Below are 19,943 nucleotides of genomic sequence, written 5' to 3'. Positions count from 1 at the left end.
AGAGATACTAGTTAAGAGAAATCCCCTAAGACATTTCATAGCAGAGATACTTTTAAAATTAAATATCCTACCTCTTTGAAGATGCAAAATATTTTTTATTGTGAAACAAACAAGAAATAAGACAAAAAACTTGAGCGTGCATAACTATTCACCCCCCCCCCCCCCCCCCCCCCAAAGTCAATACTTTGTAGAGCCACAATTTGCTGCAAGTCTCTTGAGGTATGTCTCTATAAGCTTGGCACATCGAACCACTGGGATTTCTTTCCATTCATCAAGGCAGAACTGCTCCAGCTCCTTCAAGTTGGATGGGTTCCGCTGGTGTACAGCAATCTTTAAGTCATACCACAGATTCTCAATTGGATTGAGGTCTGTGCTTTGACTAGGCCATTCCAAGACATTTAAATGTTTCCCCTTACACCAGTCGAGTGTTACTTTATCAGTATGCTTAGGTTCATGGTCCTGTTGGAAGGTGAACCTCTGTCCTAGTCTCAAATCTCTGGAAGACTGAAACCGTTTTCCCTCAAGAATTTCCCTGTATTTAGTGCCATCCATCATTCCTTCAATTCTGACCAGTTTCTCAGTCCCTGCCGATGAAAATCATCCTCACAGCATGATGCTGCCACCACCATGCTTCACTTTGGGATGGTGTTCTCGGGGCGATGAGAGGTGCTGGGTTTGCGCCAGACATAACGTTTTCCTTTATGGCCAAAAAGCTACATCTTAGTCTCATCTGACCAGAATAGCTTCTTCCATATGTTTGGGGAGTCTCCCACTTGCCTTTTGGCTTATTTTTTTTAATTAATCATGGCTTTTTCTGGCCACTCTTCCGTAAAGGCCAGCTCTGTGGAGTGTATGGCTTAAAGTGGCCCTATGGACAGATACTCCAATCTTCACTATGGAGCTTTGCAGCTCCTTCAGGTTTATCTTTAGACTCTTTGTTGCCTCTCTGATTAATGCCCTCCTTTCCTGGTCCATGAGTTTTGGTGGGCGGCCCTCTCTTGGCAGGTTTGTTGTGGTGCCATATTCTTAAAATGTTTTAATAATGGATTTGATGTTGCTCCGTATGATGTTCAACGTTTCTGATATTTTTTTGTAACTCAACCCTGATCTGTACTTCTCCACAACTTTGTTCCTGGCCTGATTGGAGAGCTCCTTTGTCTTCATGGTGCCGCTTGCTTGGTGGTGCGCCTTTGCATAGTGGTGTTGCAGAATCTGGGGCCTTTCAGAACAGGTGTACATATACTGGGATCATGTGACACTTAATAAAGTCCACCTGTGTGCATAATTATGTGACTAATTATGTGAATTGGTTACACCAGATATTTTTTAGGGGCTTCATAGCAAAGGGGGTGAATACATATGCATGCACTACTGTTCCGTTTTATTTATTTATTTAAATTCTTTATAAAAGTTATTTTTTTACTTTCACTTCACCAATTTTGACTATTTTATGTATGTTCATTACATGAAATCCAAATGACATAAATTTAACTTACAGGTTGTAATGCAACAAAATAGGAAAAACACCAAGGGGGATGAATAATTTTGCAAGGCACTGTATAACTGTCTGCTCCCTCGTTTGTTCCCTGTGTCAGCATTTATGTCGTTATGTGTCCGTTGATAATTAGATGTTGACTTCCTGAACCTGCTTCTCGTCTACCATCGTCGATCCTTACACTTTTACTCAAGTAGTATTTTACTGGGTTGCTTTCACTTTTACTTGAGTCATTCTCTATTAAGGTATCTTTCCTTTTACTCAAGTATAACAATTAGTTACTTTTTCCACCATTGGCCGAAATGGCAACCTATTCACTATTTAGTGGGGAATAGGGTGCCAAATTTGGAATATGGTGCCATTTTGGACCCAAAAAATGTCTTCCTTTGACTGACCTTCGACCAATGTTTCCCCCTGTGTATGTCAGGCACATCAGTGACCCAGCTAGAGGCTCTGGACCCAGAACAGGAGCCACTCATCTTTGGTGTCGTGGGAGAGGAGGCCATGAGGTACTTTGCCGTGGCGAGAGACACAGGAGTGGTGTGGCTACGACAGCCCCTGGACCGCGAGGTTAGAAGACACACACACACTTGCACGTACACATGCAGGTATACACACACACACACATTAATGAGAAGAGCAAGAATGTCAGAAAAGGAGGGATGGAACAGAGAGAAGTGAGATTTAGAAAGGCTTAGGAAGAGTGTAATGTTGAACGTTACAGTGTTTCCTGAGTGGCACAGTGATCTAAGACACTGCATCTCAGTGCAAGAGGTTCATTGCACTGGTTCAAAGCCAGGCTGCATCACATCCGGCTGTGATTGGGAGACCTATAGGGCGGTGCACAATTGGCCCAGTGCCGTCTGGGTTTAACTGGGATAGGCTGTCATTGCAAATAAGAATTTGTGCTTAACTGACTTGCCTAGTTAAATAAAGGTTAAATTAATTTAAAAAATAAGACCAAGAACAACTTGGAAGAAGACACAAATAAAAGAGAAAGAGAAATAAGTGTATTTGTATGGGAATTGGCAAGAATGGGGTTTTAGAAAATCTTTACAAACACATCATCACGTTTCAATTAAATAAACTGTATTCACATGCATGAATGCACAAGCTCACACACAAAGGTTATTATATTAAAATTACTAACTAAAATTAAAATTAAAACAGATTATGAAAAAAACTATTTAGTAAACTAAATAAAAATAATTAAACAAAATAAAAAATAAAAAATAATTAACAAATAATGAACAAATATGTTTTAAAAACAAACTATTCTGAAACAATTATCTTTGACTCCAAAACTAACTAAAATAAAATAAAAAACATCATGAATGTTCAGTTTTAGTTAGCTGTGGGCAAAAATCGAGTGGGGTTTTCAATGGAGTTTTAAAACTGGGGGGATTTCAAGCTACAGAATCTGGCGGTGTTTCAAATAGACCTATCTTTTGCATCACTATTACTAGTAATCACTACCTAACAGGGAAACAACTGTCTAGGTAGTTAACTTCATTCTTCTTACATGTACTACTAAAGTTAAAAAGCATTGGATTGGTGTAAACATGGGCTATTCCTTTTGGGCCGTGACTGCGGATCCGACTTTTCACCACATGTTTCTTTCTGCACATGTGCAGAAGCTTCGGGATCATTCATACGGAGAAAACAAGGTCCGAGAAAAGTCAGATCCGCAGCCACTCCATTCCTTTTAAATCTAGTAATTTTGTGATTTACTTTATAATTGAAACCTAACCTGACCTATGACATGACCCGCGACCCGGTTTCTTCACATATCGCGTTGACAAAAGCAAACATCACTCTGGTGAGAAGAAGTGCGGGAGTGTATGCCTTATGATTAACGAGTCGTGGTGTGATCATAACAACAAACAGGAACTCAAGTCCGTTTGTTCAGCTGACCTAGAATTCCTGACAATCAAATGCCGACCGCATTATCTACCAAGAGAATTCTCTTCGATTATAGACACAGCCGTGTATATCTCCCAGATATACCTTGAAAGAACGTCATTGGACTCTATGTAAACTGGAAACCACATATCCTGAGGCTACATTTACTGTAGCTGGGGATTTTATCAAGGCTAATCTGAAAACAATGCTCCCTAAATTTGATCAGCATATCGAATGCGCGACCCGGGCTGGCACAATTCTGGATCATTGCTACTCTAACTTCCACGACGCATACAAAGCCCTCCCTCGCCCTCCTTTCGGGCAAATCTGACCATGACTCCATTTCGTTTCTCACAGCCTATAGACAGAAACTAAAACAGGATACGCCCGTGCTCAGGTCTGTCCAAAGCTGGTCCGACCAATCTGATTCCACTCTTCAAGATTGCTTCGATCACGTGGTCTGGGATATGTTCCGGATAGCATCGGACAACAACATTGATGTATACGCTGATTCGGTGAGCGAGTTTATTAGCAAGTGCATCAGTGATGATGTACCAATGGTGACTATTAAAACCTTCCCCAACCAGAAACCGTGGATTGATGGCAGAATTTGCGCAAAACTGAAAGCGCGGACCACTGCTTTTAATCATGGCAAGGCGAACGGAAACATGACCGAATACAAACACTGTAGCTATTCCCTCCGCAAGGCAATCAAACAAGCTGAGCATCAATATAGAGACAAAGTAGAGTCGCAATTCAGCGGCTCAGACACAAGATGTACTGTACAGTATGTGACAGGGTGTACAGTCAATCACGGATTACAAAAAGAAAACCAGCCCCGTCGCAGACAAAAATGTCTTGCACCCAGAAAAACTAAACAACTTCTTTGCTCGCTTTGAGGACAATACAGTGCCACTGACTCGGCCCGCTACCAAAACCTGCGGACTCTCTTTCACCGCAGCCAACGTGAGTAAAACATTTAAACCCTCGCAAGGCTGCCGGCCCAGACCGCATCACTACGGACATATTCAATCAATTCCTATCCCAGTCTGCAGTTCCCACAGGCTTCAAGAGGGCCACCATTGTTCATGTTCCCAAGAAAGCTAAGGTAACTGAGCTAAACAACTATCGCCCCATAGCACTCACTTCCGTCATCATGAAGTGCTTTGAGAGACTAGTCAAGGTTCATATCACCTGGGTCTCGACCCCGCCCTGTGCCACTGGGTCCTGGACTTTCTGACAGACCGCCCCCAGGTGGTGAGGGTAGGAAACAACATCTCCACCCCGCTGATCCTCAACACTTGGGCCCCACAAAGGTGCGTTCTCAGCCCTCTCCTGACTCCCTGTTCACCAATGACTGTGTGGCCATGCACACCTCCAACTCAATCATCAAGTTTGCAGATGACACTACAGTGGTAGGCTTGATTACCAACAATGACGAGATGGGCCCTCAGAGTGTGGTCTCAGGAAAATAACCTCACACTCAACGTCAACAAAACAAAGGAGATGATCGTGGACTTCAGGAAACAGCAGAGGGAGCACCCCCTATCCACATCGACTGGACAGTAGTGGAGAAGGTGGAAAGTTTTAAGTTCCTGGGCGTACAAATCACGGACAAACTGAAATGGTCCACCCACACAGACAGCGTGGTGAAGAAAGCGCAACAACGCCTCTTCAACAACAGGAGGCTGAAGAAATTTGTCTTGTCACCAAAAACACTCACAAACTTTTACAGATGCACAATCTAGAGCATTCTGTCAGTCTGTTTCACCGGCTGGTACAGCAACTGCTCCGCCCACAACCGTAAGCCACTGCCTGTTCACCCCGCTATCATCCAGAAGGCGAGGTCAGTACAGGTGCATCAAAGCTGGGACCGAGAGACTGAAAAACAGCTTCCATCTCAAGGCCATCAGTCTGTTAAACAGCCATCACTAACATTGAGTAGCTGCTGCCAACATACTGACTCAAATCTTTAGCCACTTTAATAATGGAAAATTGCATGCAATACATGTATCACTAGTCACTTTAAACATTGCCACTTTATATAATGTTTACATACCCTACATTACTCATCTCATATGTATATACTGTACTCTATACCATCTACTGCATCTTGCCTATGCCATTCGGCCATCGCTCATCCATATATTTATAAGTACATATTCTTATTCATTCCTTTAAACTTGTGTGTATAAGGTAGTTGTTGTGAAATTGTTAGATTACTTGTTACGGGTGCACCTCAGCCACGCTCAAGGTACAAAACGATATCATAACCGCCATCGATAAAAGACAGTACTGTGCAGCCGTTTTCATCGACCTTGCCAAGGCTTTCGACTCTGTCAATCACCATATTCCTATCGGCAGACTCAGTAGCCTCAGTTTTTCTAATGACTGCCTTGCCTGGTTCACCAACTACTTTGCAGACAGAGTTCAGTGTGTCAAATCGGAGGGCATGCTGTCCGGTCCTCTGGCAGTCTCTATGGGGGTGCCACAGGGTTCAATTCTCTGGCCGACTCTTTTCTCTGTATATATCAATGATGTTGCTCTTGCTGCAGGCGATTCCCTGATCCACCTCTATACTTCCGGCCCGTCCTTGGACACTGTGCTGTCTAACCTCCAAACGAGCTTCAATGCCATACAACACTCCTTCCATGCCCTCCAACTGCTCTTAAACACTAGTAAAACCCAATGCATGATTTTCAACCTTTAGCTGCCTGCACCCGCACGCCCGACTAGCATCACCACCCTGGATGGTTCCAACCTAGAATATGTGGACATCTATAAGTACCTAGGTGTCTGGCTAGACTGTAAACTCTCCTTCAAGACTCATATCAAACATCTCCAATCTAAAATCAAATCTAGAGTCGGCTTTCTATTCCGCAACAAAGCCTCCTTCACTCACGCCGCCAAACTTACCCTAGTAAAACTGACTATCCTACCGATCCTCGACTTCGGCGATGTCATCTACAAAATAGCTTCCGACACTCTACTCAGCAAACTGGATGCAGTTTATCACAGTGCCATCTGTTTTGTTACTAAAGCACCTAAACCACCCACCACTGCGACCTGTATGCTTTAGTCGGCTGGTCCTCGCTACATATTCGTCACCAGACCCACTGGCTCCAGGTCATCTACAAGTCCATGCTAGGTAAAGCTCCGCCTTATCTCAGTTCACTGGTCACGATGGCAGCACCCACCCGTAGCACGCGCTCCAACAGGTGTCTCTCACTGATCATCCCTAAAGCCAACACCTCATTTGGCCGCCTTTCGTTCCAGTTCTCTGCTGCCTGTGACTGGAACAAATTGCAAAAATCGCTGAAGTTAGAGACTTTTATCTCCCAAGTCTCCCAACTTCAAACATCTGCTATCTGAGCAGCTAACCGATCGCTGCAGCTGTACATAGTCTTCCGGTAAATAGCCCACCCAATTCACCTACCTCATCCCCATACTGTTTATATTTATTTACTTTTCTGCTCTTCTGCACACCAATATCTCTACCTGCACATGACCATCTGGTCATTTATCACTCCAGTGTTAATCTGCAAAATTTTCATTATTCGCCTACCTCCTCATGCCTTTTGCACACAATGTATATAGACTCTCTTTTTTTCTACTGTGTTATTGACTTGTTAATTGTTTACTCCATGTGTAACTGTGTTGTCTGTTCACACTGCTATGCTTTCTTGGCCATGTCGCAGTTGCAAATGAGAACTTGTTCTCAACTAGCCTACCTGGTTAAATAAAGGTGAAATAAAAATAAATAGTCAGATCTAGAGGCACAAGCATTTCACTACACTCACATTAACATCTGCTAACCATGTGTAAGTGACCAATAAAAGTATGTATTGCTGCCCTCCAGTAGCAACAAGTGACATCCCAAAAAACACTTGCTTTCTGTCCCTAAAACTGAAACTAAATAATATAAAAACTACACTTTAAAATAATATCTTAAGCTGAATAAAAACTAGCAAATCTGGTCTGAAAACTGTCTAAAACATAACTGAATTTCAAAAAAAAAAAATATAAGAAAATATAAAAACACATAATACAATAACCTTGACACACAAACACAAACACACAGCCTCCCTCCCACCTTCCCTCCCCACACTCCCTCCCTCCTTCCCTCACATACTCTATGAAGGGTTATGCTGACTTGTCTCTCTCTCCATCTCTTCCAGACCAAGTCGGAGATGCAGGTGGAGTTCTCTGTGAGTGACAGCCAAGGGGTAAGAGTCAAACCTGCACTATGATCAACGCTGTGACATGATGTATCACATCCTGTCTGTCAAGCAGCTCACACACTGTATATACAACTCCTGACTAATTCTCCTTACAGTTATTTACTCTGACACCTTTCTCACACGTAACATTCTAATGCTAAAGTACACTGACATTTCAACCTACACAACCGTATAGGTCATGGTAAAGACAGTACACTTGTTACGTGCACAGATAGGGGTCTACCTGTGCCCGAGCACCTGTCCCTTTGCCCTCCCTCTTGCCAGGTGCTCTTTTGGGTGGTGGTATATATTTTTTTGTATACAGTTTTTGTTGTTCTTGTTCTGAACCCACTGTCCCCAAGTCGTCATGACGTCATCAAGTTCGCCCACCCCTACCCCATCCGTTGGTCTGCTGGGTCCACAGCTCACATGCGCCAGGTTGTGCCTTTTTCCCAGTTTGCCCTGTATGAATTGCATGCGCAAATCCGGTCCCCGGTTGAGTGTGTGTAGCAAGCTTCCTAGTTTAAATATCAACAGTGCTGCCACAGCAGCATAACATTTGATTAACACTAGATAACACTTACATCATCATCAATATTTGGTATGTTTGCCTGCACAGCAGCACTTTATAATGTATTTACTTATAGAATCATAGCCGAGAGAAGGGTGCTGGAGGTGCTGCAAAAACCCTGATACATTGAAATACATGTGCAAATTATATAATTACTGCTGTTTGTTCAGAAATAAATTACATTTTTCAGAATAGCTTACTACACCATGAGTGGACCTATAATTTAGTCACAGAGGATCAATATCTTCTTTTAAAAAATTGCCTGTCTGTGTATTGTGTGTAGCCTAATAACAAGGCATAGCCTGCAGTTGGGAAATCTGTCAGTGAACAGCATGCAGACAAAACAGGCCTTTCACAATATTTAAAATACATTCGCGGGATAACACAGGTTGGAAAGCAAATGGTTCCTGCTGAAAAGTGAAGACTAATCTTTCTGCTATCGGCTGCAAAACTTCCAAACAGGCCTATTGAGAGAGGCTTTTGGCACGAGCCAGCGAGTGAGCTGCACATCATTGGGTGAGTCAGTGAACTAGAAAGATTTTTCTGTGCTTTCCTTCTCATATTGTCAATAGGTGTGTCTCCACACACTTAAGCCTAGGCTATTGATGGATTCAAGACATGGGCGTTTTTAATGTTCTCAGATTCTCATTTTGTCAGTGTCAAAGTAGCCTGTCATTTTGATCATCTGTGCAGTATTTAAAAAGATTCTGCCAAAGTCTCTAGTCATGTAAAATGATGTAGATTGCATGAAATGTGTTCATAAAAGGACACATTTTTCAGGGACACTAGGATATTAAAAATGTGTGCAACTTCTGTAAGCACCGCTACTCTACTGCTCTATGCCACAGCGATGATATGCATGCAATCCTTTATTATAAAGGTTTTAAAGGTCACTCCCCCTTTCCACTCACCACTCATGATTTACAAATTAAGCACTGAACACAGGTAGTCTAGACTCCTTATGAGTACCATATTCTAAAGAATCCACACAAGCCACTGTCCAGCTAGCCATATATCATGAGTTAGAAGATTATGAGTATTAGGCTATATTATGAAGTTATTATTTAAGAGCATTGAAGATAAATCACAATCAGTAAAAAATGTGTCGAGGTAGCTAACTAGCAGATTAACATCAAGCACCATTTGCACCATTTGTGAACTGATTGCCTCCCATCTATCTTCAGAGCTCGTGCTGCTAGGTCACCTAAACTGGAACATGCTTAACACCCCAGCCATCCTACAATCTAAGCTTGATGCCCTCAATCTCACACAAATTATCAATGAACCTACCAGGTACCACCCCAAAGCCGTAAACACGGGCACCCTCATATAGATATCATCCTAACCAACTTGCCCTCTAAATACACCTCTGCTGTTTTCAACCAAGATCTCAGCGATCACTGCCTCATTGCCTGCATCCGTAATGGGTCAGCGGTCAAACGACCCCCACTCATCACTGTCAAATGCTCCCTGAAACACTTCAGCGAGCAGGCCTTTCTATTTGACCTGGCCCGGGTATCCTGGAAGGATATTGATCTCATCCCGTCAGTAGAGGATGCCTGGTTATTCTTTTTTTAATGCCCCATTCAATAAGCATGCCCCATTCAAGAAATGTAGAACCAGGACCAGATATAGCCCTTGGTTCTCTCCAGACCTGACTGCCCTTAACCAACACAAAAACATCCTATGGCATTCTTCATTAGCATCGAACAGCCCCCGTGTTATGCAACTTTTCAGGGAAGCTAGAAACCAATATACACAGGCAGTTAGAAAAGGCAAGGCTAGCTTTTTCAAGCAGAAATTTGCATCCTGCAACACAAACTCAAAAAAGTTCTGGGACACTGTAAAGTCCATGGAGAATAAGAACACCTCCTCCCAGCTGCGCACTGCACTGAGGATAGGAAACACTGTCACCACCGATAAATCCACTATACTGTAATTGAGAATATCAATAAGCATTTTTCTACGGCTGGCCATGCTTTCCACCTGGCTACCCCTACCCTGGTCAATAGCACTGCACCCCCCACAGCAACTCGCCCAAGCCTTTCCCATGTCTCCTTCTCCCAAATCCAGTCAGCTGACGTTCTGAAAGAGCTGCAAAATCTGGACCCCTAGAAATCAGCCGGACTAGACAATCTGGACCCTTTCTAAAATGATCTGCCAAAATTGTTGAAACCCCTATTACTAGCCTGTTCAACCTCTTTTTCGTGTTGTCTGAGATTCCCAAAGATTGGAAAGCAGCTGTGGTCATCCACCTCTTCAACCCAAACTGCTACAGACCTATATCTATCCTACCTTGCCTTTCTAAGGTCTTCGAAAGCCAAGTCAACAAACAGATTACCGACCATTTTGAATCCACCATACCTTCTCCGCTATGCAATCTGGTTTCAGAGCTGGTCATGGGTGCACCTCAACCACGCTCAAGGTCCTAAATTATATCTTAACCGCCATCGATAAGAAACAATACTGTGCAGCCGTATTCATTGACCTGGCCAAGGCTTTCGGCTCTGTCAATCACCACATCCTCATCGGCAGGCTCGATAGCCTTGGTTTCTCAAATGATTGCCTCGCCTGGTTCACCAACTACTTCTCTGATAGAGTTCAGTGTGTCAAATCGGAGGGCCTGTTGTCTGGGCCTCTGGCAGTCTCTATGGGGGTGCCACAGGGTTCAATTCTTGGACCGACTCTTCTCTGTATACATCAATGATGTCGCTCTTGCTGCTGGTGAGTCCCTGATCCACCTCTACGCAGATGACACCATTCTGTATACTTCTGGCCCTTCTTTGTACACTGTGTTAACAACCCTCCAGACGAGCTTCAATGCCATACAACTCTCCTTCCGTGGCCTCCAATTGCTCTTAAATACAAGTAAAACTAAATGCATGCTCTTCAACCGATCGCTGCCTGCACCTGCCCGCCCGTCCAACATCACCACTCTGGACGGTTCTGACTTAGAATATGTGGACAACTACAAATACCTAGGTGTCTGGTTAGACTGTAAACTCTCCTTCCAGACTCATATCAAACATCTCCAATACAAAGTTAAATCTAGAATTGGCTTCCTATTTCGCAACAAAGCATCCTTCACTCATGCTGCCAAACATACCCTCCTAAAACTGACCATCCTACCGATCCTCGACTTCGGCGATGTCATTTACAAAATAGTCTCCAATACCCTACTCAATAAATTGGATGCAGTCTATCACAGTGCCATCCGTTTTGTCACCAAAGCCCCATATACTACCCATCAATGCGACCTGTACGCTCTCATTGGCTGGCCCTCGCTTCATACTCGTTGCCAAACCCACTGGCTCCAGGTCATCTACAAGACCCTGCTAGGTAAAGTCCCCTCTTATCTCAGCTCACTGGTCACCATAGCAGCACCAGGTGGGAGCATGCGCTCCTGCAGGTATATCTCTCTGGTCATCCCCAAAACCAATTCTTCCTTTGGCCGCCTCCCCTTCCAGTTCTCTGCTGCCAATGACTGGAACGAACTACAAAAATCTCTGAAACTGGAAACACTTATCTCCCTCACTAGCTTTAAGCACCAGCTGTGAGAGCAGCTCACAGATTACTGCACCTGCACATAGCCAATCTATAATTTAGCCCAAACAACGACCTCTCCCCCTACTGTATTTATTTATTTATTTTGCTCCTTTGCACCCCATTATTTCTATCAAATCTACCATTCGAGTGTTTTACTTGCTATACTGTATCACATTGTATATAGACTTATTTTTCTACTGTATTATTGACTATATGTTTGTTTTACTCCATGTGTAACTCATGTGTTTCCATGTCCATGTGTTCTTGTATGTGTCGAACTGCTTTGCTTTATGTTGACCAGGTCGCAATTGTAAATGATAACTTGTTCTCAACTTGCCCACCTGGTTAAATAAAGGTGAAATAAATAAAGAAGCATTAACATCAATGATCAAATCAAATCAAAGTTCATTTGTACACCTGTTGTATTTAGCGCCCTTGACAAATTAACTTTGATTTGGTCATTGATGTTACAAGAACAAATTCTCAACCTACAGTGAAATGCTTACAGACTCTAACCAATAGTGCAAAAAAGGTATTAGGTGAACAATAGGTAGGTAAAGAAATAAAACAACAGTAAAAAGACAGGCTATATACAGTAGCGAGGCTATAGAACTAGCTACATACAGACACCGGTTGTCAGGCTGATTGAGGTAGTATGTACATGTAGATATGGTTAAAGTGACTATGCATATATGATGAACAGAGAGTAGCAGTAGAGTAAAAGAGGGGTTGGCGGGTGGTGGGTGGCGGGGACACAATGCAGATAGCCCGGTTAGCCAATGTGCGGTAGCACTGGTTGGTCGGCCCAATTGAGGTAGTATTTACATGAATGTATAGTTAAAGTGACTATGCATATATGATAAGCAGAGAGTAGCAGCAGCGTAAAACGAGGGGTTGGAGGGGCACACAATGCAAATAGTCTGGGTAGCCATTTGTTTACCTGTTCAGGAATCTTATGGCTTGGGGGTAAAAACTGTAGAGAAGCCTTTTTGTCCTAGACTTGGCACTCTGGTACCGCTTGCCATGCGGTATTAGAGAGATCAGTCTATGACTGGGGTGGCTGGGGTCTTTGAGAACTTTTAGAGCCTTCCTCTGACACCACCTGGTGTAGAGGTCCTGGATGGCAGGCAGCTTAGCCCCAGTGATGTACTGGGCAGTACGCACTACCCTCTGTAGTGCCTTGCGGTCAGAGGCTGAGCAATTGCCATACCAGGCAATGATGTTGCAGCTGTAGAGCCTTATGAGGAGCTCAGGACCCATGCCAAATCTTTTTAGTTTTCTGAGGGGAAATAGGCTTTGTCGTACCCTCTTCACGACTGGCTTGGTGTGTTTGGACCATTCCAGTTTGATGTTGATGTGGACACCAAGAAACTTGATGCTCTCAACGTGCTCCACTACAGCCCTGTCGATGAGAATGGGGGCATGCTCGGTCCTCCATCATCTCCTTAGTCTTGGTTACGTTGAGGGATAGGTTGTTATTCTGGCACCACACAGCCAGGTATCTGACCTCCTCCCTATAGGCTGTCTCATCGTTGTTGGTGATCAGGCCTACCACTGTTGTGTCGTCGGCAAACTTAATGATGGGGTTGGAGTCATGCCTGGCCATGCGGTCGTGGGTGAGCAGGGTGTACAGGAGGGGACTGAGCATGCACCCCTGTGGTGCTCCAGTGTTGAGGATCAGCGTGGCAGATGTGTTGCTATCTAGCCTCACCACCTGGGGGCGGCCCATCAGGAAGTCCAGGATCCAGTTGCAGAGGGAGGTGTTTAGTCGCAGGATCCTTAGCTTTGTGATGAGCTGGGTACTATGGTGTTGAACGCTGAGCTGTAGTCAATGGATAGCATTCTCACATAAGAGTTCCTTTTGTCCAGGTGGGAAAGGGCAGTGTGGATTGCAATAGAGATTGCATTATTTTTGGATCTGTTTGGGCGGTATGCAAATTGGAGTGGGTCTAGGGTTTCTGGGATAATGGTGTTGAAGTGAGTCAACCTTTCAAAGCACTTCATGGTTACGGACGTGAGTGCTACGGGTCTGTAGTCATTTAGGCAGGTTGCCTTTGTGTTCTTGGGCACAGGGACTATGGTGGTCTGCTTGAAACATGTTGGTATTACAGACTCAGTCAAGGACATGTTGAAAATGTCAGTGAAGACACCTGCCAGTTGGTCAGCACACATGCCCGGAGCACACATCCTGGTAATCCATCTTGCCCCGCAGCCTTGTATATGTTGACCTTTTTAAAGGTCTTACTCACGTCGGCTACGGAGAGCGTGATCACACAGTCATCCGGAACAGCTGATGCTCTCATGCATGCCTCAGTGTTGCTTGCCTCAAAGCGAGCATAGAATTGATTAAGCTCATCTGGTAGGCTCGTGTAAGCAGGAATAAGTAGGATAGAGTTGTGGTCGGATTTACCAAATGGAGGGTGAGGGAGAGCTTTGTGCGCGTCTCTGTAGGTGGAGTACAGGTAATTTTTTTCCATCTGGCTGTACATTTGACATGTTGATGGAAATTTGGTAGAACTGATTTAAGTTTCCCTGCATTAAAGTTTCCGGCCACTAGGAGCGCCGCCTCTGGGTGAGTGGTTTCCTGTTTGCTTATTTCCTTATACAGTTGAGTGCGGTCTTAGTGCCAGCATCTGTCTGTGGTGGTAAATAAACAGCCACGAAAAGTATAGCCGAAAACTCTCTAGAGAAGTAGTGTGGCCTGCAATTTATCACAATATACTCTACTTCAGGGGAGCAAAATATTGCTTACAATTGCTTACAATTTGTGATGTGTTGGAGAAATAAATAGACCTATAGAAAACAGCATCTAAAAAGAAATTGCTTCAGATGCAGTCTGTATGTTTGAAGATGTTTTATTTTTAGGCGGCGGCCCTGCTGTGCAGAGTGTATGTACTGCGTGTGTGTGTGTGGGGGGGGGGGGTCTGTATTTCTCCTTGCCTGTGTGTGTTTGTGTAATAACAAATCAGTACCTCTTGTGCCTTCGCAGGTGGTCAAAGACACAGTAAATATCCAGATAGGAGACGTGAATGACAACTCCCCAACATTCCATGGCCAGCTGTACACAGTACACATCGCAGAGGTAGGCTACAGTCATGTACAGTATGTGTGTGTTGTAGTGTGATAGTGTGTCTGTGTGTTCGTGTTTGTGTGTATGTCACTTCAAAATCCCTATTGTGCCATGAGATGTTTTATACATTTTTTAAAGATAATTTTGATGTTTTCTTGTGTAATTGGAGATAGAAGGGAGTTCCATGCGATCATGGCTCTGTTGCCATGAATTTGTTTTTGACTTGGGGACTGTGATGAGACCCCTGATGGCATGTCTTGCGTGGTGTGTATGGATATGTGAACTGTATGTTATTTGACTATGTGTAAAATCTGGAATTTGTATCACAGTACGTTATAAAAATAGTTTTCCCACTTTACTAGCGAAATAGTCATTGACATTTTTGGCAATATCAAAACATTTTGTTATAAATAACTCATCATCTTGATGGAAATGAATTGTGTTTTCTGCCCATGATACCATTTAAAACCTCTTAGGGATGATGCGAATTTTCGCAGCTTTTTGTTAAAAATCGTGCAACATTTCAGCGTCCTGCTACTCATGCCAGGAATATAGTATATGCATATGATAAGTGTGTGTGTATAGAAAACACTCTGAAGTCTCTAAAACTGGTTAAATCGTGTCTGTGGCTATAACATAACGTGTTAGGAGTCAAAATGTGTCGAAAAACTGTTCACCGAAACACAAAAAAAATATCCATCCGCCAGTCAATGTATTATCTAAGGCTGAAAAAAATACATGGGAATCCCCTGTAAACGCCTACAGCTTCCACACGATGTCGCCAGTGCTTGCATTTTGGGCCTGCTTTATCCTTGGTTTGGTTACGTTTAGGCATTTCCTTTCTTGAGGCTCACCACAGGATGTTATGATTGTGAAAACATGGACGATGATTTCAAGACTTGCTGCTATCGAATACAGATCGCCCCGTGATCAATTTAATAGATTATTAACGTTTATTAATACCTAAAGTTGGTTTAGAAAAGTAGTTTGAAGTGATTCGTAAAAGTATAGGCAACTTTTGTCATTTTAAAAAGTGACGTTGCGTCATCCATTTTTCTGGATCAGACCGGTCTTCAGCAAATCACATTTTGGGTATACAATGACGGATTTAATCGGGAAAAAGACCCAATTGTGATGTTTATGTGACATATAGGAGTGCCAAGAAAGAAGCTCGTCAAAGGTAATGAATGTTTTATATTTTATTTCTGCGTTTTGGGTAGCGCCGGCTACCGCAAAATCTGTTGTTTTGTTGACGGTCTGGTATTTTGGGGGGGTGATTGCTATAAGATAATAGCTTCTCATGCTTTCGCCGAAAAGCATTTTACAAATCTGACTTGGTGGCTAGATTCACAACGAGTGTAGCTTTAATTCACTACCTTGCATTTGTGTTTTAATGAAAGTTTGAGTTTTATCGAAAACAATAGGTGGCGCTCTAAAATATCCAGCCGATTTTGATCCCGACACAGGGACCTCATACTTAAGAAGTTATTAACGTACTCCAAAGTATTTTTTCATTGTGTTTTATGTCATTTATCTTGGTTTGGCAATGTAATTTATTGTTATTTTTGTTAAGTTTATTCACAACCTTTCTAAATATACAGTATGTCAACCGATTAGCTGAGCAGCCTGACTTGTTTGCCTCCACTTTTGTATAATTTATTTTTAATTCATCATCAATCCAGGAGGCTCTAACAGTTTTCACAGTTAATTTCATAACAGGTTCATGCTTGTCAACAATTTACATTAATCATTTTATAAACACTCTCAGAGGTGCATCTGGGTTCAGTTCCTCATACACTTCAGACCAACATGCATTTTCTACATCCTCAACAAAAGAATCATGAGAAAACATTTTGTATGATCTCTTATCATTTACTTTAGGACCTGCTGTTGATACTTTGGCTTTCCCTGTTATTACCACAATGCTATGGTCACTACAGCCATTGGGAACTGATGATTCTTCAGAGCAAAGCTCTGTAGCATTAGTGAAGATATGATCAATACAAGTGGATGTCACAGATCCAACACTATCGGTATGCACTGTAGTTGGTTGAGTGATAACGTGGGTCATGTTACAGCCATTCGTCACAGTTAGAAGCTTCCTCTTGAGAGGACAGCTAGTTGCTAACCAGTCAATGTTCAGGTCACCCAGAAAATAGACCTCTCTGTTAACATCACACACACACACTATCAAGCTTTGCACACATTTTATTAAAATACTGACTGTTAGCCTATTGTAGCACCCCAAAAGAAGAGGCTTTAGATGAGGCAGGTGAACTTGCAACCACAACACTTGATCTATGATCTTCTCTAAGCATTACAGTGATATGGCTCTGAACATATACAGCAACACCTCCCCCATAGGCATTTGTGTCTTTTCTTTAGACATTATATCCCTGGATTGTTACTGCTGTATCCTCAAAGGAATCATCTAATTGAGTTTCAGAGATTGACAGTTCATCTGTATTTGTTAAAGATCCCATTAACAAACTTGTTTGATATATGTTTTAACCACTCCTATTTAAATGGTAGATTACCGGAAACTCAACAAGAAGGTCTGATTTCATTATTACTGAAACAGGATACAAGTGGTGTACATAAAGATCCAGTCCATTGAAAAAATTGGTCACTTCGGTGTTGTGATGCAAAAATTCTAGCAAAATGTATAGCGCATAGAATTAATATTTTTTAAATGCCTGGAACATTTCAATTTTGGACAATCTCTTATAAAATGGGTTAACAACCTTAGGTGTAAAATGGTAAATAATGGCTACTTCTCAAAAGGGTTTAAGTTGTCAAGAGGAGTAAAACAAGGTTGTCCACTATCTATTGAAATGTTAGCTATTAAAATACAGATCCAACAATCATTTCAAACGGTTAGAAATACAGGGCTTAAAAACAAAGGTGTCATTGTACACTGATGATTCATGTTGTATTTTAAATCCACAATCATAGAGTATCTAGATACTTTTTACAACCAAATTATGATAAGTGTACTATATTACATATTGGATCACTAAAAAATAAAACTTTTACATTACCGTGTAGTTTACCAATACAATTGTCTGTTGGTGATTTAGACATACTCTATATACATATTACAAAATACATAAATGATCTCACGCCGATACATTTTTATAGAATGTTAGCAAAAATCACCACGATTAACTCTTTAGTCATATCCCAGTTTACCAATTTGCTTATGGTCTTGCCTACACCTAGCAAACAGTTATTTAAAATGTATGAGAAAAAGTATTCAATTTTATTTGGAATGGCAGGCCAGACAAAATTAAGCAGGCCTATTTATACAATGACTATGAATTTCTGGGGGCAGAAATGCTTAAATATTAAACATTAGACTTCTCACTAAAAGCTTCAGTCATACAAAAGTTTAACTTAAATCTGAACTGCTTCTCTAGCAAATTAATAAGAATGTCTCACCCCATGTTCAAGAATGGCCTTTTTCCTTTTATTCAGATTACAACGTTGCACTTTCGGTTATTTCACAAGGAAATAATCTCCCAAATATCACTATTAAAAAAATAAAACATAGAAAGTTTGTTGCAATTTCAATTTAATCCACCAAAAATAATACAACTAATATTGTTGTTAAATTCAAATATACTAATAGATTTAAAAAAATAGATATAAAAAATTTGAATAAAAACATGCTATAATCTTTCTAAATTAAATCATAAATAGGACTAGTGGAGTTCTCACATGCAGCTATCAAAATATTTGGAAATGTCTGCTCTACCCACAATTACAACTAACTAATTCCAGCATTACTGCAAAAATGGAAGAGGGAGGTGGAAGGTAAAAAGTAGGGCATTTTTCTGTTGGCCCTTCATTGAAGACCCTAATTGGTTAAAGAAAATTGTAACAAATAAAAAAGAATACCAGTTTCATTTAACCCTTGTGTAGTCTTAACATTCTGTATTCTCCCTTTGTCCTAAGGGTCAAAAATGACCCGCCTTCATTAAACCCCCAAAATAAAGGAGCTTGATTGAATTTGAACCCCAAAGCTATTTTGCATGAAGAAACAACCTGCCATTCATCACAAACTTTGTAATATCTGGTTTTTCCCTCTTCACAGTGCAGAAAGACATTTAATCAGTGGACACCACTTGTTTCTAGTAGAACACACCTGTCATAATTGTTTTCTTTACTAAAGAGAGGTTAATTATTATTATTATTGCTAAAGGTACTGCATAGGTGTAATATATATATATTTTTGCAAGAGATAGCACTTGCATACCCTAAGAAAGTAGCAGAAATGTGCAGAAAGTTGTTTTGAATGTATTTTATTAAAGGGAAACAATAACAGTCTTGAATTTTTTGGCAACATAGTGATATATTCTTATAAATTGTACAATGTAGATTTCAACTACAAAATTATAGTATTCTCCCATTTTTGAATCATTGCTCCCACCCACAAGGTGTACCAACAACAATAAATACGAATCAAATAAGATAATAGATACAAAACAAAAACATGAAGAACATAAATCAATCAACTCTAATTAGCACATGTAGGACAGTATGAAAATGTGTGTGCATGGACTTTGCAGATGTATTTCTCACATGTGCAGCACATAGTATTTGTTTGACAGTCTTTGCGGGGCAGAATTGGTATCTCCTCCTCTTGCCTGCCCCAACTGCAGCCTCAGGTGGATCAGGACACGATTCAGCCCCTTGAACAGCTTTCACAAGAGCTGCAGAGGCTGCTGTGCGGGGGATGCGCTCCCTTCTTTGAATGTGTGGGGTTACAAGTGCCTGTCCCAGCCGCTCCAGGAACACTGTCCTCTTGTTCCGCTTATCAGGCATCCAGGCAGGGTTGATCTTGTTTCATATCACAAAGGCATTGTATGAGGACACAGCAATGATGTTATGGAAGATGACCAGGGGCAGTCATCATCCTGCATCTGCAAGCTCCAATCACCTTGTCCAGGTTGTCCATGCCTCCTTTGTTGTGGTTGTAGTCCAGGATGATGCTGGCTCCCTGTCCTCACGATCACTGATATCAGCTGTTTTGTGCAGTGTTCTCAGGAGGATCAAATTCTTGTTTATCTTTGGGAGGTAAGAAACTAGAGTGGTGGTGGGGGTGAAGGCAAACTTTGATGAGAAGTCATCTCTCCA

At 41.9% G+C, this 19,943-nt stretch overlaps 1 protein-coding gene across 1 annotated transcript in view; it reads left to right on the top strand.

The window, feature by feature from the left end:
* The window catches only part of LOC109889705 (cadherin-23), a 648,086-nt gene that overhangs the window by 172,964 nt on the left and 455,179 nt on the right, over window positions 1–19,943 (top strand). Inside the window, exons 4-6 of the mRNA XM_031823245.1 lie at window positions 1,923–2,065; window positions 7,576–7,623; window positions 14,724–14,816. Coding sequence (XP_031679105.1) covers window positions 1,923–2,065; window positions 7,576–7,623; window positions 14,724–14,816 — 284 coding nt within the window. The remainder of the gene's footprint in view (window positions 1–1,922; window positions 2,066–7,575; window positions 7,624–14,723; window positions 14,817–19,943) is intronic.

This window comes from Oncorhynchus kisutch, linkage group LG4, assembly GCF_002021735.2.
Source record: "Oncorhynchus kisutch isolate 150728-3 linkage group LG4, Okis_V2, whole genome shotgun sequence".
NCBI lineage: Eukaryota > Metazoa > Chordata > Actinopteri > Salmoniformes > Salmonidae > Oncorhynchus > Oncorhynchus kisutch.
Note: the sequence above shows the minus strand (reverse complement) of the source record. Positions and strands in the feature narration are given on the sequence as shown.